General features: G+C 43.9%; 1 protein-coding gene across 1 annotated transcript in view; it reads left to right on the top strand.

Moving 5' to 3' along the window:
• Positions 1-26,033, top strand: part of LOC109909207 (G protein-activated inward rectifier potassium channel 4) — a 37,515-nt gene extending 11,482 nt beyond the window's left edge. The window contains exons 2-4 of the mRNA XM_020508250.2: positions 422-504; positions 4,741-5,614; positions 24,124-26,033. Coding sequence (XP_020363839.1) covers positions 442-504; positions 4,741-5,614; positions 24,124-24,482 — 1,296 coding nt within the window. The 5' untranslated portion in view covers positions 422-441 and the 3' untranslated portion in view covers positions 24,483-26,033. The remainder of the gene's footprint in view (positions 1-421; positions 505-4,740; positions 5,615-24,123) is intronic.
• Positions 26,034-27,094: the final 1,061 nt, after the last annotated feature.

Below are 27,094 nucleotides of genomic sequence, written 5' to 3'. Positions count from 1 at the left end.
GAACTGAGAATCTGTTCTAATGTCCTCACTACTGACTTCACTGTCCTCACATATCACCTACTGTAGCATGGAGTAATGAATTCATTAATATACTGGCTATGTATTCTTATTGGCATTCTAGTATGGTTGTTGGAACATAGTGTTTTAGCCTAGATTTAACATGAAAATGGAGACCTGAGCAAGCATTGTTAAGATTCAGGCTCGCTGTTATTAGTGGCTCCTATTCAAATAGATGACTGGCATAGTAGTATTGACTACGCATTGACTTCCTGAGTGATCTTATGAGATGTTTTGTGAAAAATCATCCATTGTTGAGAGTTGATTGATGCATAATTCTGAACATTAATGAAAGTGAAATGCTGAGTGTAGTGTAGTGGAGATTCACAGTTTGTTGAACCTCCACCTCCCTCTCTCCCCACAGGTGGTGAGCTCCACCTGAGGATGGCGGGAGATTCTCAAGTCCACATGGACCACGACATGGAGATAGGAGTCACACCCACAGCGGTAAGAACATGTTTTCCATACGCACATACAGCCCTCTCCCTCCCCCAATTGTCCTGTGTAACACTGCTGGGAGGTAGAGAGAGAGAGGGAGGGGGGGGGGGGGCAGAGCAAGGAAGAGGGAAAGAAAGAGGGGGGGTGAAAGATGGAAGTGTCTGGTGTAAGGGAAAAATATAAGGGGAGGAGAGGGAACCATTGTGGATCATGAGTTTCCTATAAGAAGGGTGATCATGTGTGTGTGCCTGTCTGTCTCTGCAGAAGAGGATGGATGGATGGTTCATCCCACTACCATGGAGAGGATTGTGAGAAAACGACTCACACGTCCTGATAATGGATGGTGAAATAGTCCAGGTTATTTGTCTTCATTCCAGAGACGATTTCATTTATTCTTCCTAACCGAGTGTGGTGAGGCAAACCAACTGTGGAAAAATACCAGCAGACAGCAATTGCTAATGAATTTGTTCATGAAGTGTCAGCACTGCGGACATCATTGACTCTGGGATGGCCAAACGTGGGCTCGCTGAACTACTGTAGCACTGTCTGTGATGGCTTCATCAGTCACTCAATTAGACATTTCTTCAACACTCAAATAGAAACAAAAAGGTCCATTGTCAGGAGAACTTGCAATGCAGGACATTTAAAACCTGTAGTGTGTTGAAGGTTTAAAAATGTCCATTCTAATCCACATAAATAATTCACATTTCCTGTTGCTGCAGGATTATTTTCCTGCTAGAGCAAACTGTTTCAAATTAAGATCCCACATCTGTACAATTAAAGTCCTTGAGGAACCATAAACTGATCTTGTTTTCGGAGGGGGTCTAAAAGCTACCTTCTCCGAAGGAAATACATGTTGAAGTGACCCATGCGTTCTCCCAAACACAGGTCAAAGATCCCAATGTCATTGAGTGACTAATTGCTGTAATTGTCAATGGGTGTTGTCTTTCACTTCACTGTCAAACCTCTAATTACCGTAGAGAAAGATCAATATGTACAGAAATAAAGCAACATCTGATACATGGAATACTCTCCTAATGTGTGTGTACATAGAACTACAATGAAGAGACCCTAGCTAGAATTTCAAACAGTAGCTATGTTTCCATTAACTTGTCCAGTGATTTTTTTGTCGACATTTAGAAAATTTTCATAGAAAACAAATTCAACAATTGCCTGCTATCTTGTGTTTATAAAAAGAGCTGGCCGAAATGACATCACAACTAAGAAAAAAACAACTGTGTTGAACACAAATTAAGTGGTTGATGTGTTTACATTACCCATTTAGGCAAATTGCGGATGAATAAATTGGTGACAGGCTGTATGCCCTCCCACCTATCTGTTTCATGTCTCAGGTAGGCCGCAAAAGCCAGCATGGATAGAATCCAGGAATTTACTAATATTTGCCATATTGTAATAATTCTCGTGTCAATGTATTGTCACAGTCCAGGCCATGGTGAAACTTACACTCCTGTAGATCTGACATAATTGGATGGGGAAACTTGTGTCCAGCAAATCAGAAAGCAAGTCGAAGCAAATCAGCCATTGTTGAAAGTCAGGACAAGGATCCTGCAAACAGACATTATTTTTATAGCCGAAAAAAAGATTTAGCAGGAGGTAGGCATTTAAAATGAAATGTGGAGTGGAGCTTCATAGTTATGTGTTGATATCACGTGCCCTGTGTATTCGTCAATCATAATTTATTTTAAAAAACACTGTTTCCATCATAATTTGTCTCGATAAATAAACTTTGACAAAAGAAAAATCCACCCGTTGAATGGATAAATTAATGGATCATTTTTTAAACAAAATTTCCCCAATATCTTCTGCTTCCACTACACTTTGCAAAGATTTATTTTGAGCATTGCTTTTGTGGAATATACCTGGGTCAAAGGAAACCTGCCTACAGTATTCAGATCTTTATTTAAATCATTTGCAGGACTATAGCATGTATTTTGAAGGTTGTGTCTTTCATTTGAATTCCTTCAATCGGTGGCCATTATTTCAGTTTTGGATCTGGTGCTGAATAATACTCAATACAGGTTGTAAAAAAAGAAGAGTAGTGTGGCAGTTTCGGATGTCACGCCACTCTGGGGAGAGGGTGATTAACACCCTGATTTTGAGTATTAACACTTTGATTTTCAGAGGGCACAGGAGGGGCAACACCACTACGGCAATACCACATTTAAATTAACAACTGAGCTCGTCGTCTCCAACGATCAGGATACAGAGTGCCAATGTACCCTTGGCCTGTGTGTGCTGGGGGATAGAGTAGGAGCTGAGAGAGACGGGACAGTGGGGTGTTCCTATGTTCCTATCCAGACCTGCCAGTGTCCCATAGGGGGACACGAGGGACAGGGGAGGCACAGCTGTGGAGCCAGATCGCCTGGCTGGAGCTGGGCCAGCAGTGAGGAAGAAAGGCCCTGTACCCCTATGTTCTCTCTCTCCTTTTCTTCACTTTTTCCCCTTCCTTCTTCCTCCCACAGTCATGGCGCACCATGTGCTTTGAGAGACACTCTCTCACACAATGTTATGGGAGCAGTGCAGCTACAATCACTCAAGCACTCAAAAAAACAAATGTAGACCTCCACTAGTCTGGTTCATCCTTTTTAGCAATTTCCAAATGCCTGAAGGTACCACGGTCATCTGTACAAACAATAGTATGCAAGTATAAACACCATGGGACCACACAGCCGTCATGCTGCTCAGGAAGGAGACGCATTCTGTCTCCTAGAGATGAACGTACTTTGGTTCGAAAAGTGCAAATCAATCCCAGAACATCAGCAAAGGACCTTGTGATGATGCTGGAGGAAACGGGTACAAAAGTATCTATATCCACAGTAAAATGAGTCCTATGTCGATATAACCTGAAAGGCCGCTCAGCAAGGAAGAAGCCACTGCTCCAAATCCGCCATAAAAAAAGCCAGACTATGGTTTGCAACTGCACATGGGGACAAAGATTGTACTTTGAGAAATGTCCTCTTGTCTGATGATACAAAAATAGAACTGTTTGGCCATAATGACCATCGTTACGTTTGGAGGGAAAAGAGGGAGGCTTGCAAGCCAAAGAACAAAATCTCAATCGTGAAGGACGGGGGTGGCAGCATCATGTTGTGGGGGTGCTTTGCTGCAAGAGAGACGGGTGCACAAATTATATGGCATCATGAGGCAGGAAAACTATGTGGATATATTGAAGCAACATCTCAAGACATCAGTCAGGCAGTTAAAGCTTGGTCACAAAAGGGGTCTTCCAAATGGACAATGACCCCAAGCATACTTCCAAAGTTGTGGCAAAATGGTTTAAGGACAACAAAGTCAAGATATTGGAGTGGCCATCACAAAGCCCTGACCTCAATCCTATTGAAAATTTGTGGGCAGAATAAAAAAGTGTGTGCGAGCAAGGAGGCCTACAATCCTGACTCAGTTACACCAGCTCTGTCAGGAGGAATGGGCCAAAATTCACCCAACTTATTGTGGGAAGCTTGTGGAAGGCTACCTGAAAAGTTTTGCCAAAGTTAAACAATTTAAAGGCGATACTACCTTATACTAATTGAGTGTATGTAAACTTCTGACCCACTGGGAATGTGATGAAAGAAATAAAAGCTGAAATAAATCATTCTCTCTACTATTATTGCGACATTTCACTTTCTTAAAATAAAGTGGTGATCCTAACTGACCTAAAACAGGGATTTTTTTTACAAGGATTAAATATCAGAAATTGTGAAAAACTGAGTTTAAATGTATTTGGCTAAGGTGTATGTAAACTTCCGACTTCAACTGTATCTGTAGCATTGACTTACGGTTTATTTGTCGTCAACGAGGGTAGCAGTTGAAGGTGGTCGAGGATGAATGCAAAGAAATTACTTAAAAGCTTTAGAATGTGTATTTTCTCATAATATAATGCACACATTGTAGCAGCAAGGGTAATATGAGGACATTTCACACATTTTAGCAACAGGGTAATGTGAGGAAATGTCACATATTGTAACAACAAGGGTAAAATGAGGACATTTCACACATTGTCGTAACAAGGGTAATATGAGGACATTGCACATGAATAGAGGCATACATTTTTGTTGACCTTTTGACCTGACCAGGAAAACAATGGCCTCTAGCAATAGACTGTAATGAGAGCACAGAGTGTTTCCTGAACAGGTCACTCCTGGCTACACACATTAACTTTTGAAGACAATGATAATGTGACCAACATCTCAGCAGAACTGTCTCTATTCCTCTCTGTCTCTCCAGGTGAAAAAGCTTCCCAAACACATGCGGGAGGCCCAAATCTCCACTGAGCGCACCCACCTCATCGCCGACCCCATCAAGAAGCCCCGACAACGCTACGTCCAGAAGGACGGCAAATGCAACGTTCACCACGGCAATGTGCAGGAAACCTACCGTTACCTTAGCGACCTGTTTACCACCCTGGTGGACCTGCGCTGGCGCTTCAGCCTCTTCATTTTCACTTTGGTCTATGTGGTCAACTGGCTGTTTTTCGGCCTGCTGTGGTACATCATCGCCCTGATCCGAGGGGATCTGTGGCACAGCGACGAGGAGGGCTGGACCCCCTGCGTAGAGAACCTCAACAGCTTCGTCTCTGCCTTCCTCTTCTCCATTGAGACGGAGACCACCATCGGCTACGGCTACCGCGTCATCACAGAGAAATGCCCTGAGGGCATCATCCTGCTGCTGATCCAGGCCATCCTGGGCTCCATCGTCAATGCCATGATGGTGGGCTGCATGTTCGTGAAGATCTCCCAGCCAAAGAACCGTGCCGAGACGCTCATGTTCTCCCACAAGGCGGTGATCTCTGTGCGGGACAACAAGCTGTGTCTGATGTTCAGAGTTGGGGACCTGCGCAACTCCCACATCGTGGAGGCCTCCATCCGGGCCAAGCTGATCCGCTCACAGCAGACCAAGGAGGGGGAGTTCATCCCTCTCAACCAGACGGACATCAACATCGGTTTCGACACGGGAGACGACCGGCTCTTCCTGGTGTCCCCACTCATAATCTCCCACGAGATCAACGAGAAGAGCCCCTTTTGGGAGCTGTCCCAGGCCCAAATGGACAAGGAGGAGTTTGAGATTGTGGTCATCCTGGAGGGTATGGTTGAAGCTACAGGTACGTCCTCTTGAAACAAGGCTAATTGGTCAGCAGGACCCCTAGCCCATAGACCCTTCACGTAGACCTGAAATAATTAGATAGGCATAAGCAATATGGTAGTCGCTCCACCTTGTCTTCTGATAGGATTGGTGGAATTGTCCAATCTTTTTGCATCTACACAAATGCGTAGGGTGTAGGGGCTAGCTAGGGGTTGTTTCTGGATTGGGCCTTGGTCAATTCCATTTTAACTATTGTCTGTTCAGTTAATCCATTGAGGTTCTTCATATTCATTGATATTGTAATATCTTTCATTCTACAAACCAGACAATTTCAAACCCATACAAACACAATTTCTAGAGGCACCATGTGGTACGGATCTGCATATAATAAATATATTCACCAACTCAGGTAAATATGGCTGTTATAAGTTTCATAAGACCATAAAAAAAATAGAAACAACACTTTTTGAGAGCATAGGTTGGTATAAAGGGTCGGCAGGGAGGCGCAGGAATGCGTAATAGAAATGTTTATTTACCCAAATTACAGCGTGCCATGTACAGGCAAGGGGACAAAGACCAAACAAACACTATAAAAATACGCAATTGCACAATGATTATCACATGGGACGAGACCCGTAATCATCTGCACAATACACGTCGGACGAAAGCCAAAACATCACAGCACAGGTACTCACACGACCAACGGACATTGGAACAATAATCGACAGGACAATGGTGAACAAAGGGCACACTTATACAATCAAATGGGAATAGGGACCAGGTGTGCTTAATGACATTTCCGGAGGGATCCATGACAATAGATTATATATCTTGTTGCCATGACCATCCTTGTAATTTTCTACAAAGATAAATTACCACAAAAAAAACAGTGGGTAGGGTCTTTATTAGGAAGGTTGTTACAGTTATGCATATGTTTCCACATCCATACTTAGGCCCACATCTACCCTATGCTGGTGCATCAGAGAGACCTCTTTGAGATGTTTGTTCCAAAAAGGAAAGAACATTAGCTGCCTATGCTGGTCTGTGTTTGGGGAGAGGCGGTCTGTATTTGGGGAGAGGCGGTGTAATGATGAAAGCAATCGCTCCAGGGGGGTTTCAGACAGTACTGGCCTGGCCAAAGCATTATTAACACAAAAACACCGTTTTATACAGATGTCTAAGGATAAGAAGAATTCACTTTTTTCTCTTGCAACATTTAAATTCAAGCTGTAAAATACCTTCCTATGCCTAATGAGGGGCAGATGCCGAAGTTGCATCCCAGAGACTTTTTAATTAATTGCATTCACGAGATCCCCCAGCTAGCTTCCTGATAGCCTTGGAAATCCTTGTATGGAATATTGATTGAGGAAATCTGCTTATTTATCATAGTAGCACAGGGAATGTAGACACTTGTAGAGTCCTGGCTTCCTTATTTGCTTGTCCTAATATATTCCTGTGGTGTATTATTTCACTCATAAACACTGTACGTGCAAGCCTTACGCATCGTATACTGGCAGGTTATAATGCACTAATCTAAATACGATGCATTATACGGGTCACTTGCTTACTTTATTCAGTGGGGTCATGCTTTTTTTCCCTCGTGAATGTAAAAATGTTTTAAAGAAAGGAGAAACAAGGCACTCTTCGTGTAATTACAATGCCTTTATTTGCATGGCATGTTTGCAATGTGTGTCCCCCCACCAACTCCTCTTTTGCGTTGCTGATACTCTGTTTATCATCTATGCATAGTTACTTTAACTAGACATTCATGTACATATTACCTCAATTAGCCCAACTAACCGGTTTCCCCGCACATTGGCTACCAGGACTATTTGTAATGTGTCCCACCACCCCCCACCCGCCAGCCCCCTCTTTTACGCTGCTGCTACTTTCTGTTAATCATCTATGCATAGTCATTTTAACTATACCTACATGTACATATTACCTCAATTAGCCCAACTAACCGGTGCCCCCGCACATTGACTCTGTACCGGTACCACCTGTATATAGCCTCGCTTCTGTTATTTTCACTGTCATTTTTTTTTCTTTACTTATCTGTTGTTTACCTAATAGCTATATTTTTACTTAAAAATTGCACTGTTGGTTAGGGCTTGTAAGTAAGCGTTTCACTGTAAGGTCTTACACACCTGTTGTATTCGGCGCACGTGACAAATAAACTATGATTTGATTTGAACAAATATTTTTAAACTCTGACATGTTTCGGCAGTATGGCCTTCGTCAGGGAGTACAAAGTTACAATGACACAATTATATTTTTGTACTACTTGATGGCTGAGCCCAAAGGCCTGCACATGGCGATATTGATTCGTTTCATCTTACCGTCCCCAAAGGAAATGAATGCAGCCCGCTATACATTCGTATCCCCATGGATCGGTTTGTATATAAAACATTCTCCATTCAGGCTGCAAAGGTGTCGATTTCCTCATTAACTCGATTTAATGGAGAGAAGTTGAAAAAAAGTTGGAAAATCGTTTTTTTAAAGACATTTAACAGTATATTCTGTTTGTAACTCCACTCACTACTTGTGAGTATAGTCTGTTTGCTTGTGTTGTTGATCTTGGCTAGCTTAATGTTCTGATAGGTAGCTAGCTAGCTAGCTAGCACTCACTCATCTGGCTGCTAGCACTTTAGTGAAAAGGGACATGAGGGAAGCTCTACAATGTCGTGTTTTTATAAGTAGAGAGAACTCTCGGGAGCAGGCAATGTTGAAAGTCATATTTAGACACATACTTTTCTTAAGTATAGTTTTGTAATTGACAATATCAAGCAGAAAACAAGACAATTGTGTTTGAAAAGGGCAAAGATTTAGCTGTGAGACTATTTCTGTAACCTAGGTAACCACATGTAACCACAAGAGGACAAGCACATTAGTGGCTAGTTTCTTCAACAGTGAATAGGTGACTCCGGGATTGCTGGCCTTCTAGGCAGAGTTGCAAAGAAAAAGCAATTTCTCAGACTGGACAATAAAAAGAAAAGATTAAGATGGGCAAAAGAACACAGAGGAACTCTGAGACTGGTGTTTTGCGGGTACTATTTAATGAAGCTGCCAGTTGAGGACTTGTGGGGCGTCTGTTTCTCAAACTAGACACTAATGTACTTTTCCTCTTGCTCAGTTGTGCACTGGGGTCTCCCACTCCTCTTTCTATTCTGGTTAGAGCCAGTTTGTGCTGTTCTGTGAATAATGGGTCTGTAACGGTTCTCATGTGGTGAAGGAGAGTCGGACCAAAATGCGGCATGTAGATTGAGATCCATGTTTAATAAACAAACGTAAAACACGAATCAATACAAACACTACAAAAACAAAGAACGTAATGAACGTAACGAAAACCGAAACAGCCCTATCTGGTGCAAACACAGAGACAGGAACAATCACCCACAAAACACTCAAAGAATATGGCTGCCTAAATATGGTTCCCAATCTGAGACAACGATAAACACCTGCCTCTGATTGAGAACCACTCCAGACAGCCATAGACTTTGCTAGATACAATGCCTTGCGAAAGTATTCGGCCCCCTTGAACTTTGCAACCTTTTGCCACATTTCAGGCTTCAAACATAAAGATATAAAACTGTATTTTTTTGTGAAGAATCAACAACAAGTGGGACACAATCATGAAGTGGAACGACATTTATTGGATATTTCAAACTTTTTTAACAAATCAAAAACAGAAAAATTGGGCGCCCCCTTAAGTTAATACTTTGTAGCGCGACCTTTTGCTGCGATTACAGCTGTAAGTCGCTTGGGGTATGTCTCAATCAGTTTTGCACATCGAGAGACTGAAATATTTTCCCATTCCTCCTTGCAAAACAGCTCGAGCTCAGTGAGGTTGGAAGGAGAGCATTTGTGAACAGCAGTTTTCAGTTCTTTCCACAGATTCTCGATTGGATTCAGGTCTGGACTTTGACTTGGCCATTCTAACACCTGGATATGTTTATTTTTGAACCATTCCATTGTAGATTTTGCTTTATGTTTTGGATCATTGTCTTGTTGGAAGACAAATCTCCGTCCCAGTCTCAGGTCTTTTGCAGACTCCATCAGGTTTTCTTCCAGAATGGTCCTGTATTTGGCTCCATCCATCTTCCCATCAATTTTAACCATCTTCCCTGTCCCTGCTGAAGAAAAGCAGGCCCAAACCAAGATGCTGCCACCACCATGTTTGACAGTGGGGATGGTGTGTTCAGGGTGATGAGCTGTGTTGCTTTTACGCCAAACATAACGTTTTGCATTGTTGCCAAAAAGTTCAATTTTGGTTTCATCTGACCAGAGCACCTTCTTCCACATGTTTGGTGTGTCTCCCAGGTGGCTTGTGGCAAACTTTAAACAACACTTTTTATGAATATCTTTAAGAAATGGCTTTCTTCTTGCCACTCTTCCATAAAGGCCAGATTTGTGCAATATACGACTGATTGTTGTCCTATGGACAGAGTCTCCCACCTCAGCTGTAGATCTCTGCAGTTCATCCAGAGTGATCATGGGCCTCTTGGCTGCATCTCTGATCAGTCTTCTCCTTGTATGAGCTGAAAGTTTAGAGGGACGGCCAGGTCTTGGTAGATTTGCAGTGGTCTGATACTCCTTCCATTTCAATATAATCGCTTGCACAGTGCTCCTTGGGATGTTTAAAGCTTGGGAAATCTTTTTGTATCCAAATCCGGCTTTAAACTTCTTCACAACAGTATCTCGGACCTGCCTGGTGTGTTCCTTGTTCTTCATGATGCTCTCTGCGCTTTTAACGGACCTCTGAGACTATCACAGTGCAGGTGCATTTATACGGAGACTTGATTACACACAGGTGGATTGTATTTATCATCATTAGTCATTTAGGTCAACATTGGATCATTCAGAGATCCTCACTGAACTTCTGGAGAGAGTTTTCTGCACTGAAAGTAAAGGGGCTGAATAATTTTGCACGCCCAGTTTTTCAGTTTTTGATTTGTTAAAAAAGTTTGAAATATCGAACAAATGTCGTTCCACTTCATGATTGTGTCTCACTTGTTGTTGATTCTTCACAAAGAAATTCAGTTTTATATCTTTATGTTTGAAGCCTGAAATGTGGCAAAAGGTCGCAAGGGGGCCGAATACTTTCGCAAGGCACTGAACCTCCACTAAGCCACACACCCAATAACTAACAAAACCCCAAGACAAAACACACCACAATAAACCCATGTCACACCCCGGCCTAACCAAATAAATAAAGACAAACACAATAATACTTCGACCAGGGCGTGACAGAGCCCCCCTCCCCCCTAAGGTGCGGACTCCCGGACGCACCTCAAAACAATAGGGAGGGTCCGGGTGGGCGTCTGTCCATGGTGGCGGCTTCAGCGCGGGACGTAGACCCCACTCTATCAATGTCCTAGTCCCTCCTCCTCGCGTCCTAGGATAGTCCACCTTTGCCGCCGACCATGGCCTAGTAGTCCTCAGCCAGAATCCCACTGGACTGAGGGTCAGCTCGGGACTGAGGGGCAGCTCGGGACTGAGGGGCAGCTCGGGACTGAGGGGCAGCTCGGGACTGAGGGACAGCTCGGGACTGAGGGACAGCTCGGCACTGAGGGGAAGCTCGGCACTGAGGGGAAGCTCAGCACTGAGGGGAAGCTCAGCACTGAGGGGAAGCTCAGCACTAAGGGGAAGCTCAGCACTAAGGGGAAGCTCAGCACTAAGGGGAAGCTCAGCACTGAGAGGAAGCTCAGCACTGAGAGGAAGCTCAGGCAGGTAGTTAGATCCGGCAGATCCTGGCTGGCTGGTGGTTCTGGCAGATCCTGGCTGACTGGCGGATCTGGAAGAGTCTGGTTGACTGGCAGATCTGGAAGAGTCTGGTTGACTGGCGGATCTGGAAGAGTGGTGGATCTGGAAGAGTCTGGCTGACTGGCGGATCTGGAAGAGTCTGGCTGACTGGCGGATCTGGAAGAGTCTGGCTGACTGGCGGATCTGGAAGAGTCTGGTTGACTGGCAGATCTGGAAGAGTCTGGCTGACTGGCAGATCTGGAAGAGTCTGGCTGAATGGCGGATCTGGAAGAGTCTGGCTGACTGGCGGATCTGGAAGAGTCTTGCTGACTGGCAGATCTGGAAGAGTCTGGCTGACTGGCGGATCTGGAAGAGTCTGGCTGACTGGCGGATCTGGAAGAGTCTGGTTGACTGGCGGATCTGGAAGAGTCTGGCTGACTGGCGGATCTGGAAGAGTCTGGCTGACTGGCGGATCTGGAAGAGTCTGGCTGACTGGCGGATCTGGAAGAGTCTGGCTGACTGGCGGATCCTGGCAGACTGACGGATCTGGCTGCTCCATGCTGACTGGCGGCTCTGGCTGCTCCATGTAGGCTGACAGCTCTGGCGGCTTCTTACAGACTGGCAGCTCTGGCGGCTCCGTGCAGACTGGCAGCTCCTTGCAGACTGGCAGCTCCTTGCAGACTGGCAGCTCCTTGCAGACTGGCAGCTCCTTGCAAACTGGCAGCTCTGGCTGCTCCATGCAGACTGACAGCTCTGGCTGCTCCATGCAGACTGACAGCTCTGGCTGCTTCATGCAGACTGACAGCTCTGACTGCTCCATGCAGACTGGCAGCTCTGGCTGCTCCATGCAGACTGGCAGCTCTGGCTGCTTCATGCAGACTGGCAGCTCTGGCTGCTCCATGTAGACTGACAGCTCTGGCTGCTCCATGCAGGCTGGCAGCTCTGGCTGCGCTGAACAGGCAGGAGACTCCAGCAGCGCTGTAGAGGAGGAATGCTCTGGCAGCGCTGAACAGGCGGGAGACTCCGGCAGCGCAGGAGAGGAGAAAGGCTCCGGCAGCGCTGAACAAGCGGGAGACTCCGGCAGCGCTGGAGATGAGGAAGGCTCTGGCAGTGTTAGATAGGCGGGAGACTCCGGCAGCGCTGGAGAGGCGAGGCGCACTGTAGGCCTGATGCGTGGTGCTGGCACTGGTGGTACTAGGCCGAGAACACGCACAGGAAGCCTGGTGCGGGGAGCTGCCACCGGAGGGCTGGTGCGTGAAGGTGGCACTGGTGGTACTAGGCCGAGAACACGCACAGGAAGCCTGGTGCGGGGAGCTGCCACCGGAGGGCTGGTGCGTGAAGGTGGTACTGGATAGACCGGACCGTGCAGGCGCATTGGAGCTCTTGAGCACCGAGCCTGCCCAACCTTACCTGGCTCGATGCCCACTCTAGCCCGGCCGATACGAGGAGCTGGAATATACCGCACCGGGCTATGCACCCGCACTGGGGACACCGTGCGCACCACTGTATAACACGGTGCCTGCCCGGTCTCTAGCCCCCGGTAAGCACAGGGAGTTTGCGCAGGTCTCCTACCTGGCGTAGCCGTACTCCCTGTGAGCCCCCCCCCCCCCCCCCAAGACATTTTTGGGGCTGACTCTCGGGCTTCCGTCCGCGCCGCCGTGCTTGCTTCGCCAACTCCATTATCCGATAACCTTCCGCGCACTGCTCCATCGAATCCCAGGCAGGCTCCGGCACTCTCCCTGGGTCGACGGCCCACCTGTCTATCTCCTCCCAAGAAATATAGTCCATACTGTACTCCTCTTTGGGATGCTCCTGTTGCCTCTTCTCCTGCTGCACCTTGGGGTGGCTACACTCCCCTGGTTTAGCCCAGGGTCCTCTCCCGTCGAGGATCTCCTCCCAAGTCCAGAAATTCTTGTCACGCTGCTCCTGCTGCTGTTGTTGCCTGTTACCACGCTGCTTGGTCCTGTTGTGTTGGGTGATTCTGTAACGGTTCTCATGTGGTGAAGGAGAGTCGGACCAAAATGCGGCGTGTAGATTGCGATCCATGTTTAATAGACAAACGTAAAACACGAATCAATACAAACACTACAAAAACAAAGAACGTAATGAACGTAACGAAAACCGAAACAGCCCTATCTGGTGCAAACACAGAGACAGGAACAATCACCCACAAAACACTCAAAGAATATGGCTGCCTAAATATGGTTCCCAATCAGAGACAACGATAAACACCTGCCTCTGATTGAGAACCACTCCAGACAGCCATAGACTTTGCTAGATACCTCCACTAAGCCACACACCCAATAACTAACAAAACCCCAAGACAAAACACACCACAATAAACCCATGTCACACCCCGGCCTAACCAAATAAATAAAGACAAACACAATAATACTTTGACCAGGGCATGACAGGGTCTCTGTACACCTGTGTAAATATTCCATTAAAATCAGCCATTTCCAGCTACTATAGTCATTTACAACATTAACAATGTCATCACTGTATTTATGATCAATTTGATGTTATTTTAATGGACAAAATATGTGCTTTTCTTTTAAAAACAAGGGCATGTCTAAGTGACCCCAAACTTTTGAACGGTAGTGTACATATTAGTATTCTTATATACAGTAGAAAGAGGATGGGAGCTGTGCTACTAGTTGTCTTTAAAAAATGTCAAAATAAACATGCTTTTTGCCTGAGTACCCTCTTGCGGCAGAGCATTTCACAATGGCATGGCTCTATAAATAACTGAGCAACTCATTAAATCTGGTTTAGGTTTGGGTACCGTGAAGAAACCCATTGTGGTATGTCTGTTTGAAGTGTATGCAGGTAGCCTAGTGGTTAAGAGGTTTGGACCAGTAACTGAAAATCGTTGGTTTGAATCTCTGAGCAGACTAGGTGGAAAATGTGTCGATGTGCCCTTGAGCAAGACTCTTAACTATCACGCCCTGATCTGGTGTCGCCCATTATCCCATGTACTTATACCTGTATTCTCTATTTGTCTGTTGCCAGTTCGTTTTGTTTGTCAAGCTTACCAGCGTGTGTCCTGTCAGCTCCTGTTTTCCCCAGTCTCACTATTTCTCACCCTCCTGGTTTTTGACCCTTGCCTGTCCTGACCCTGAACCCGCCCGCCTGACCACTCTGCCTGCCCCTGATCCTGAGCCAACCTGCTGTCTTGTATCTTTGCCCCTATCTGAATTTCCGACTTCTGCCTGACCTGACCCTGAGCCTGCCTGCCGTCCGGTACCTTAGCTCTGTTGCTGTAATAAACTCTGCTTGCCCGCCCCCCTCCCGGAATGCTTTAATGGAGAGTCGGGCAATACAGGATTGACACTAAGAGTTGTCTGTATTGCGGGACTCTTGGTCATTTCGTATCCTCTTGTCCTCTAAAGAAGCCAGGCTCACCGGTAGGAGCAAGGACGTTCCTGCTTCCCCTGCTCACACCCCTTTTCATGCCATTCTGCTGTGGGGAGACCAGTCCAAATCTCTCGGGGTTCTCATTGACTCTGGGGTAGACAATACTTTTTTGGACGCTACACTGCGTCCGAGCTGAACATCCCCACTCAGCCCCTCTCCATTCCCATGGATGTTAGAGCACTGGACGGGCGCTCTATAGGCCGAGTCACCCACAACACCACTCTCATCCACCTACGGATGTCAGCGAACCACAGCGAGGCTATCCAGTTCCTGCTCATCAAGTCCCCTCTGATTCCCATGGTATTGGGATTATCCTGGCTCCAATGACACAATCCCCTCATTAACTGGTCTACTGGTGCTATCATGTGCTGGAGCCCGTTCTGCCACGGCCATTGCCTGAAGTCTGCATAACCTGCCCCGGGACGTCTTCCTGGGGGTTCGAAAGGTGCCCCAGACATCTCAGCCATTCCTGTGGAGCACCAGGACCTCTGGGAGGTGTTCAGCAAGGCCCGGGCCATGTCGCTTCCGCCCCACTGATCCTATGACTGCAGGATTGACCTTCTATCTAGCACCATGCCTCCCCGGGGAAGTCTGTACTCTCTTTCGGGACCGGAGACCAAGGCTGTGGATACCTACATTGGGGACTCCCTAGCTGCTGTATTTATCCGTCCCTCTTCCTCTCCCGCCGGAGCAGGCTTCTTCTTCGTAGAGAAAATGGACAAGACCCTACCCCAAACTGAGCAAATGGGGGACAAGGGCCTTGGTCAGGGAGGTGACTAAGAACTTGATGGTCACTCTGACAGAGCTCTAGAGTCCTTCTGCGGAGATGGGAGCAAAGTACAGAGAAATCATTGATGAATACCTGCTCCAGAGCGCTCAGGACCTCAGACTGGGATGAAGGTTCACATTCCAACAGGACAATGACACTAAGCACACAGCCAAGACAGCGAAGGAGTGGCTTCGGGACAAGTCTATGAATGTCCTTTAGTGGCCCAGCTAGAGCCCGGACTTGAACCTGATCAAACATCTCGATCAAACATCTCTAGAGAGACCTGAAAATAGCTGTACATCCAACCTGACAGAGCTTGAGAGGATTTGCAGAGAAGAATGGGAGAAACTGTAGCATCATACCCAAGAAGACTCGAGGCTGTAATCGTTGCCAAAGGTGCTTCAACAAAGTACTGAGTAAAGGGTCTGAATACTTATGTAAATGTGATATATATATATATATTTTTTTCATAGATTTGCAAAAATTTCTAAAAAACTGTCTTTGCTTCGTCATTATTGGGTATTGTGTGTAGATTGATGATTTAATCAAATTTAGAATTTAGATAATGCTGTAACGTAATAACATGTGGAAAGAATCAAGGGGTCTGAATACTTTCTGAATGCTCTGTATCTCTCCCCATCTTGTAAATACAGTGTAAATGCAGTGACTACAAGAAATACATAGTAGCATAATTAGGAATATTTTCATCGGTGGACAGAGGATTTTCAGTTTACGTTTCATCTTCCCCTATTTTTAAAATACAGAAATCTCCAACCTCTAATTTGATCTGGCACGGCTTTTCATGCATCTGAACATTTCTGCTCTAGTTCTTTTAGGATTTTTATTTATAAAATGTTTCTTCCCATACCACAAGTAGTCAACCCTCACACTCACACCGTGCCTGATGCCTAGACTCAGGCAGTAAATCGCATCGCTTTCCTCTTGACCAGTAGGAGCATGCCACGATGGGCCCATGTCGTCATGTCAATCACTGGTCGTTGAGTAATCCCTCCTCCACTATGTCATGATACTAAAGGGGTCTTACACAAGCAATCACAAGCGTTTCTCACAGGAATTAACAGAAGGACCTCTCCTGACTTGGGAATTGTGGCCTTCAACCATTTTGCATTAAATGTTGTTCATCTGCAGGAGAGGAAATCAATATGGTCGGCTCTTGCTAATGACATTGATTTTGTGGACTTTGTGTAAATTACAAAGTACTGCATCTGACGAATGGCCCAATTGATCAGTCATCTTGGTGTCGGCTATAAGCCAGAGAAAGCATAAGCCTACAACTCTCACTGTTGGATCGAAGCCCACAGTACCTGGACTGGGTAATGATAGCTCACTTTCGATTCGTTACTCAGAGTTAACAACCAGTGGATGTATTATAAGGTCAAAGACACCATTACAGTAACCCCCATGCTGCAGCAACTTTTGAATTTATGTCCACACTTGTCATTATAAATGTATGAGTTTGTTATTCTGCTCTATTATGGCTAGATAGCTTCTAGATGGGGTACATTCTCTGCTGTAGTGCTAAATTACTAGGCTTGTACTGTAGTTAATGTGCTGTTGACAACATCGTAATGATTTTGATTAATAGTGGAATCATCTGGATGGTTCGTGGGATCCATTCCTATAGCCAAGCCGAGGGCATGCTAAACAGCCCCCAATGCAAAACACATATCCATCTCTTGAAGTACAGTAAAAAAAAACTGCCCTTTTCATGTACCATTTTTGCACCGTGGACATGTATAGCCCTGCAGCCAGCATCTGATTGCATAAGCATAATCTCATTGACAAAAATAAAATCTGACATTTGCTTATATCACTGACAACCTACCACCCTGAAGATAAAAAAACACTGAGTCAGCCACTTATACCACTGACAAATGTAATTTCTCTCACCTTGAGCATTTCAGATAATTAGAAAACAAGATGATGATTTATCTTGTCAAAGAACATTATATCCATGTCTTTGTCAATGCAACAGCAACAGATATAAAGGGAATACATCAAATGGTCTTGTAAGATACTCTGATTATCATTCTCTCAGCACATTATTAATATATCAGTACACTGTTTATTAGAACCTGCTTCAAATACAATATCACAAATCAACATCTTATGAGACCCTCTACCATTTACAATTCAAGCCTAGCTAAGCGAATAAGCTTATTTTTTTCTCCTTGACAAACTGAACAGAAAACACACATCGGCAGGTATTGCCATTTACAAGAGAAAACAGGGTGTTTTGTGTCCCCGTGCAGCCTGCATCGTGTTACCAGCCGTCATTCTGTGTGTGTGTGTGTGTGTGTGTGTGGTGTGTGTGTGTGTGTGTGTGTGGTGTGTGTGTGTGTGTGTGTGTGTGTGTGTGTGTGTGTGTGTGTGTGTGTGTGTGTGTGTGTGTGTGTGTGTGTGTGTGTGTGTGTGGGTGTGTGTGTGTGTGTGTGTGTGGTGTGTGTGTGTGTGTGTGTGTGTGTGTGTGTGTGTGTGTGTGTGTGTGTGTGTGTGTGTGTGTGTGTGTGTGTGTGTGTGTGTGTGTGTGTGTGTGGGTGTGTGTGGGTGCATGTGTAACTGTCGTACCGGACACCCCCGCAGCCCCCTAATATCCATATGTACTAGGAAGCTAAGTGTTTGTTTCTTGGGCTTCAGGAATGTGACTGGAAAAGTGCCTTAGGGCTTGAAAGTGATTTCTTTTCATTTTCAGACTGAGAGCCTAATGCTTCTTAGGTAGTTCTTTATGATGTTTTGTTTAGAAAACAATCTCCCTGTAGAAGTTACAGGGATGGTGAAAACAGCAGGATTGCAGTAGCACCATCAGGGAAACTGGGTAGAAGGGAGTTGTGCTTCAAATACGGTAGTTTTGCAACATCTTTAATTGAGCATCTCATTCTCTTTAATTGCTGGCCTCAACACGTTATGGAAAGAGATAAACTGTATAGGAAGCTCTGGGGACAGGTCGTCTGGACACGGGACAGCCAATAAATTAGCAGATGCAAGGAGGTTGTCATACTTAGCGGACAACAGTTCTTGAGGGCTTGATTTCATTCATACTGGTGAACCAGTGTTTGAATTGTGTGGTTGCAAATATCAATAGTCCCTTATCTCTGATATATCTTGGGATGCATTATTCAACACTAAGTTTAAATTGTGTGCAGTGCAATGGACATAGGCCTATAATGTCTCAGGAAAGGCTCTCTGGGTTGGCAATACTCAGTATAGAAAACAGTCTTGTGCACAACCTGGACCTTTAACCAGTGGTTAAAACATTTGCACACAAAAAAGCAAGTTGGATTTAATTTAATGTAATTTAAATTACCTTGATTATTGCAGCCCATTTGTGTAGGCTATTAGCCAGACAAAAACCGCTAAATTCAACAATAAATAGTGGTCGAAAATATCATCAAGCCGACTACTTTTTTCCACAGTTAGGCTATTTGATATGTCATTTTTATAAAACGTTTATAAATAGCAGCTAAATAGCAGCTAAATATGGTATATAAAGTAGCTATAGATAGTACACATTATAATGAAACAATCCCTAGTAAGCTAATGTTTTGAGGGTGGACTGACTATATTATTTGGTCCAGAGAAACTGTGTTACCCAGTGCTGTGTGTGCATGTGTGCCCGCGTACGAGCGTTCCATTGTGTCAGCTGAACTCACTGCAGCACACACAGCTCTTTAGATAAAAATAGCCAGAGGAACCCTGGCCTTGAGGTGATGGCCAGAGTTTTTAAGGGGACAGAAACACATTCCAGTGTTCTATTGACTCCCAGGCTTAAGAGGGATCCAGGTCCAGTATGTGGGTGAATGGGCTCTGTTGTGCTGCTGCTGGATGCTAAATGAATGCTGCAGAGAGGTGACATCTCTCTCCCACACATGCCTCTTCAAGCTTGATGGCCCTGAGAAGTGACTGTGGATGGGGATGGAGAGGAGGGGTGTGTAGAGACCCCTGTGGCGCAGTGTTATAAAAGTCCATGGATTCTTCCAATCCCAACTCTAAGAAAAGCTGTTGAAAAATGGTGGTGAACAACATGCACTGGTTTACTTCAGTCATTTTTTTAAATGTGGAATATACAGTTTTTTTTGTGTTTAATCACAAATAAGAATGCCCTGCTGATAATGATGTAGCTAGTGGAGCTGCTACGCCCAAAGACCCTAGTCATCAAAGAGCTTCCTGTTGTGTTTATTGTTGCCTACATGCACTGCTGTTGTTTTTAATGTTCTCAGAAGAGTTGGGGGATGAAACAATTTCCCCTTATTTATAGACCAAATATGCCTGTTTTATTCCTTTATCCAACATCTTTGTTGTTGAGTAAATGTTGAAATCTATATAAAGATGTCCTTGGGTATGCATTGCTTTAAAAGAGAGAAGAAACTTAGTCCTAGGGATATGAAAGGGAGGGAGGGTGGGGAGAGAGATAGTTTTGTCTGTTTACTGAACATTCTTCCCCAATATCTCTCCTTCTGTGCGATTTCAAAGAAGAGCACGTCAAACTTAAAAAATAATTACTAACAGATTCATGAATATGTCAAATATATTATATTGTTGTTGTATTATGAAACATTTGCATGATATAATCACATATAGTTTACTCGTGTAGTCCAGACACATTTGTATAATGCACACTCAGCCCACATATAATTCACATGTTAACCTGGATTTTGAAATTGTATGGAAAAACATCCATTGTACATTATAAGGTGGGTTTAATGCTTAATTTGAAACATGAACAAACACTGGTTTCAGAGTCAACCAACCAGGTTTCAGAGCATTTTGTTTTATTCTGTATGTAATTTGTGGATGTCCACCACACATTTCATATATGTCACGAGTTACAATCCATATTATACAGCATGTTATAAATTTACTGAACGTACAATATGTAACAATTTTTTAAAATGTATAATATGGTATAGACATAGTATATAGTATGTGCATAGTCACTTTACACCTACCTACATACAGTGGGGAGAACAACTCCTACTTACAAAGCATGTAGAGGTCTGTAATTTTTATCATAGGTACACTTCAACTGTGAGAGACGGAATCTAAAACAAAATCCAGAAAATCACATTGTATGATTTTTAAGTAATTAATTAGCATTGTATTGCATGACATAAGTATTTGATCACCAACCAACCAGTAAGAATTCCGGCTCTCACAGACCTGTTCTACACTCATTACCTGTATTAACTGCACCTGTTTGAACTCGTTACCTGTATAAAAGACACCTGTCCACACACTCAATCAAACAGACTCCAACCTCTCCACAATGGCCAAGACCAGAGAGCTGTGTAAGGACATCAGGGACAGTTAGCCTAGTGGTTAGAGCATTGGACTAGTAATCAAAAGGTTGCAAGATTAAATCCCTGAGCTGACAAGGTAAAAATCGGTCATTCTGCTGCTGAACAAGGCAGTTAACCCACTGTTCCTAGACCGTCATTGCAAATAAGTATTTGTTCATAACTGACTTGCCTAGTTCAATAAAATATAAACATTTGAGTCAATTGGAGGTGTACCTGTGGATGTACTTTGCTTGACAAAGGGAAAGGGAAAATCAAAAGAAATCAGCCAAGACCTCAGAAAACAAATTGTAGACCTCGACAAGTCTGGTTCATCCTTGGGAGCAATTTCCAAATCCTGAAGTTACCACGTTCATCTGTACAAACAATAGTACGCAACTATAAACACCATGGGACCACGCAACCGTCATACCGCTCAGGAAGGAGACGCGTTCTGTCTCCTAGAGATGAACGTACTTTGTTGCGAAAAGTGCAAATCAATCCCAGAACAACAGCAAAGGACCTTGTGAAGATGCTGGAGGAAACAGGTACAAAAGTATCTATATCCACAGGTAAATGAGTCCTATATCGACATAACCTGAAAGGCCGCTCAGGCAGGAAGAAGCCAATGCTCCAAAACCGCCATAAAAAGCCAGACTATAGTTGGCAACTGCACACGGGTACAAAGATTGTACTTTTTGGAGAAATGTCCTCTGGTCTGATGAAACAAAAATAGAACTGTGTGGTCGCAAAATGGGTCTTCCAAATGGACAATGACCCCAAGCATTCTTCCAAAGTTATGACAAAATGGCTTAAGCACAACAAAGTCAAGGTATTGGAGTGGCCATCACAAAGCCCTGACCTCGATCCCATAGAAATATGTGGGCAGAACTGAAAAAGCTTGTGTGAGCAACGAGGCCTACAAACCTGATTCTGTTACACCAGCTCTGTCAGGAGGAATGGGCCAAAATTCACCCAACTTAATGTGGGAAGCTTGTGGAAGCTTACCTGAAACATTTGACCCAAGTTAAACAATTTAAAGGCAATGCTACAAAATACTAATTGAGTGTATGTAAACGTCTGACCCGCTGGAAATGTGATGAAAGAAATAAAAGCTGAAATAAATCATTATCTATACTATTATTCCTACATTTTGTCACGCCCTGACTTTAGAGATCCTTTATTCTCTATTTTGGGTTACATCGGGGTGTGACTAGGGTGGGCATTCTAGTTTCATTATTTCTAGGTTGGCCTGGTATGGTTCCCAATCAGAGGCAGCTGTCTATCGTTGTCTCTGATTGGGGATCATACTTGGACAGCCTTTTCCCATCTGTTTCTTGTGGGATCTTGTTTTTGTGTAGTGCCTCTGAGCACTGCATTTGCTTTACGTTTCATTACTCTTTATTGTTTTTGTGAGTTTCATTGAATAAACATGTGGAACTCCACGCACGCTTGGTCCGTTAATTCTACAAACGCTCGTGACACATTTCACATTCTTAAAATAAAGTGGTGATCCTAACTAACCTAAGACAGGGAATTTTTACTCGGATTAAATGTCAGGAATTATGAAAAAATGTGTTTAAATGTATTTGTCTAAGGTGCATGTTATTTTATTGTATTACTTTTTACTTTCGTTTATTTAGTAAAAATTGTATTAATACTATTTCTTGAACTGCATTGTTGGTTAAGGGTAAGTAAGTATTTCCTGTTGTATTCGGTGCATGTGACATAACATTTGATTTGATTTGATGGTTCAAATTTGCTAAATGGAATGTATGATATGTTATGAATTCTAGCTAGGTGGCTAGGTGGCTAACGTTAGCAACCTTTGTTTTTGCCTGAAGTAATCATCTGTCTTATGTAACCAAACGTAGCATATCATACTAATTTGAGTGTCCCGGATGTACCTTTACTATGTTACTTCTTGTCTATAAGACAGGGCTGAGTCAACAGGACCATATCGCATCTTTCTATCCTTCCCATAGAATAGACAGTGTTTGTCTTCTTCTTCCCACTCAGAGTAATGGATTTACTATGCCCTGATGTAATCACAGCAGGAGTGTAGCAGGCTCCTGAAGATGCTGTTATTTAGCACTAGATCACAGCAGATAGGTGGGTCTTTGTTTTCCCCAACAGACCCAAGAGATGTTTATTCAGTGATTCACCAAGAAAAAATGATCCTATGCCAGTTCCCTAAAGAAGCAGTTGGCTTCTCAGATCAATTGATTGTCTATCAAGGATGCTGTGTGCTGTCAATTACCATGAGGACCCTCCAGGGTTCACCCCTACCCAAAAAAAGAGCAGCTGATTAAGTGGAACTGATAAAAATGGCTTTAAAGTTGTTTTATTGTCCAACCAAATTAGTTGTAGGCAGATCACTGGATATGTGGTTATTTGTTGTCTTATTTTTTATTCATATTGACCCTGACCTCTGACATGACCTTTGACCTTGGTACACCCAGAGGAATACGTTTCAATTACATTTTGTTTTTACACCAACTTATGTTCATATATTTATTTTTATATGTCTGTCAGTTTCATACAGTTTGATACTTGTATCAGCAAAGAACAATCAATAATGCCAAGGTAAACCATAGACACTACAGCCCAAAGCTCGGTGAAACCAAGGTAAAAGGCAGTGACAGACGTAAGTGATGAGCCCCCCCCCCCCCCCCATTTTCTCCATAACACAACACAATGGAGGCAGGATATTTGTCCACATGATAAAGCATGGTTTAAATGTATAAATATTTTTTGCCCATTTGCTTGGTAGGGCAGTATATGCTACATACTCAATTTGGATAGATACTGTATTCCCCATCAATTAAGTTGGACACTACAGCAGGCTGTATGGTTAGTGAGATCTAACTTACAATGCTTTGTAGAGCACACTTTGGATTCCTATCAGGTTATGAGACAGATTCTCCAGAGGTATGGATATTAGCATAGACACACAGAGAATCCCAGGTGGAACATATCTTCTTGGACCTCTCAGTCCTGATGCTCCTCATATCTTATTCTCACTGATCCTCCCTGTTTGTTGATCCTGAGACCTCAGACCATTATTGACTCTGGAGTTGAGTGTTGTTTGTGAATAATTTATTATTCCTCTTCCTCCCTCCATCTGGCTCTCCCTTTCTGTGTTTGTGTGTGTATGTGTGTGTGTGTGTGTGTGTGTGTGTGTGTGTGTGTGTGTGTGTGTGTGTTTGTGTGTGTGTGTGTGTGTGTGTGTATGTGTGTGTATTTCTGTCTGTGCATGTGCGTTTGTGTGTGTGCACGTGTGATCGCGTCTGTGTGTGTTAACAGGGATGACCTGCCAGGCCCGGAGCTCTTATCTGGACAAAGAGGTGTTGTGGGGCTGGCGTTTCACCCCGGTCCTGTCTCTGGAGAAGGGCTTCTACGAGGTGGACTACAACAGCTTCCACGACATCTACGAGACCAACACACCGTCGTGCAGCGCTAAAGAGCTAGCCGCTACACTACGAGAGGGCCAGCTGCTCCCCACGCTCTCTTCGCTGACGCCCGAGCCCCCCAAACCCTACACCCTGGAACCCCTGTCCACCCACAACCCACTCACCAAAGAGGTGGACAAGGGGGAGGAGGGGGAGAGGGGAGAGATCAACGGCTCGGCTGCAGCTCTGGAAGACCAGCCCGGACTGGACTGACTACTTCAGATAAGCCAAACCAGAGACAAAGTTACTAAAGACTATGCCTCATTTAGTCAATGGCCAGCTTGTTCCATTGCATTGCTTGGAGATAAAAGATCCCCCCCCTCCCCATGCAATAATTCTCTAGAGTGTCAATCTGTAGTATATATTTGTTTTGCAGACACAAATACACACAAACAAACTAACATACACAATTATACAAACACATAATACACATAATATGCTCCAGATTGGTCGTATTGTCTTTTTATATTTGAGGCGACCACATATTTCCATTACAGTAGTAATAGCTCAAGTGATATACTGTATAACCTGAAGTGGAACAGGTAGCCATGACGAACGAATATCACAGCTTACAAATGATCCAATATCCTAAATTTAGAGATTGTTGATTCAGCTTCCGACAGAATATGTGCGGACCAGATCATTATCTTCAATCCCATCACGCTTTGTTATTACAGTTGTCCACTATGGAATCTCTTAACTGAAGGCAATATGTACGCAGCCGCGCTTCAGCCCTCCTTCGTACCTGTAGGCAGGAAGTAGAGCTCAGCTCAGTTCAGCTCGCCGCTATAGATCAAGCGCTGTCTCTTTGTCCAATCACCCTCGTATTTTGTCCAATCTCCCTTGCGGTTCCACTGTCATGCTTAATCGCATTACGTGTGACGAATATACTAGAGCAAAACACAGAACCCAGAGAGTCCCTCAGTATTGGACCCAGAGGAACGGGCAGTACCTCATTTTGATATTCATGATACATAAGCACAAGCCCTGTGACCCTGATATGCCCCCCTTCCCTCCATCCCTGTCCCCCCTCCTGCCCCTGACTGGTGCATATTTTAGTGCATGGTGTTGAGTATAGGCTACTGATGATACAAGCAGGTTTATAATGATATGTACGCTCATAAGTATTTCTTCCCTGCACTGTGACATAAGCTTTTTGTGCTATTCGTCTTATTTCACCTTTGGTTAGTTCTGTTTAAATCAAATCTAAATAAAATGCAATTGTATTGGTCGCGTACACAGATTTTGCAGATGTCCAGATTCAGTTTTATTCTACCCATAGTCCTGGTCTGGACTCAGCTAGCTACTGTTGTCTCTGCTTGAGAGAGTGTATGACTCTGTCGCTTGTCCTGTGTGTCACATTTTCTACAGTTTTCTTTTGAGGATGTGTATGACAGAGCTTGCATGATAATGAACTGTCCCCTCGACATAGCAAGTTTAATACACTGCTAATAATACAGGGTATTTTCTAGGCATGCAAACTACAATGAACAATTTCTACAGATATTGTAAACCAATATATTGATGATAGCTAAGATGACAAATCTCTTAAATTAAACCCTTCTCCCCCTTCTATAACATTTATTTGCATTTCTCCAAACACTTGTCCCATCAATGTATTTTATTTCACTGTGACATTGTAGCATCATATTTATGCCATTTGCATAAAGATCCTTTATCATTAGAGAAAATAACTTCTCCCATAGGTGGAATGTCATCTGTTTTATGTGTGTTCTCATTGGAATAAACCTAATATGGCCAAAAGCACAGTACAGTATGTTTCTGTTAGAGAACCGTGCACGTTTATGTGGGTGTCTGACTGTCTGCGTGTGTGTGTGTGTTTGTTAGTTTGTTAATTGATTTAGTCCTCTGTAATTATGTGTGGTTAGGAGTTATTTTCCTGACAGAGAGAGCTAGTGGAAGTGAGAGTATACAACACAAGCTGCTGCGTGAGCAAGTCCTGATTTCACCCAAGGCTCTGTAAAATAGTTGAGATTTTTACACATGCTACCTGACAACTGGATTAGAGGTGCATCGAATCATGAGAAACAGACTTAAGCAACCATTTGTAATTGGTGTGGAACAATCTCATCTTGCACAGAAGCTCTGGGCACAAACACACTACTAAGCACAGGCAGCTGGTAGAGAATAATGATACAGTACAAACAAGAAATAGAAATCCAAGGCAATGTATGAATTTAGTACCGTCTGTACTGTAAATACAGCATGCATTGAACCACCATTTTTTGTATGACTGCCAAGAACTATGTGGGTGATACAGTTCTTCTGTCATCATTATTGACCAAAAACACAATGTCATAGGGTACCAGGGAAAGGAGCCAAATCCTGGCTATATTATTCCCAGCTTTTTCACTGTTGCCTTTCTAAATTATTTCCGATTGAGTAAGAATCCCTGGTAACAGAAATAGCTATACTCACCACCCAGCAGTGTAACACCGTCTCTGAGTCAGCTTCTTCAGTGTATTGGGAGATTGTTTTCCCCTGCCAAGCGATTATGAAGATATCACAGCTATTAACAGTGAACAGACCCATCACAAAAGTCACTGACATAATCAAATTTCTGCTTAATCAAATTTCTGCTTGGGTTAAAAGCAAACACTAGGCCAATCAGATCAAGCAACCAGGAATAGTACACACCCACATAGAGGATTCTTTTGGCACGTTGGAGCTGTCAAATCGGTGAGCAGCTGCTGTTGCAATCATTGTCATGAAGCAACATCCACCCCACTGGTGTTAGATGTTCAGAACAAGAAAGTGTAGGCTTTATAGAAATAATTACACAAAAATAATAATGAGGATATCTA

This window comes from Oncorhynchus kisutch, linkage group LG18, assembly GCF_002021735.2.
Source record: "Oncorhynchus kisutch isolate 150728-3 linkage group LG18, Okis_V2, whole genome shotgun sequence".
In the NCBI taxonomy this organism is placed as follows: Eukaryota; Metazoa; Chordata; class Actinopteri; order Salmoniformes; family Salmonidae; genus Oncorhynchus; species Oncorhynchus kisutch.
Note: the sequence above shows the minus strand (reverse complement) of the source record. Positions and strands in the feature narration are given on the sequence as shown.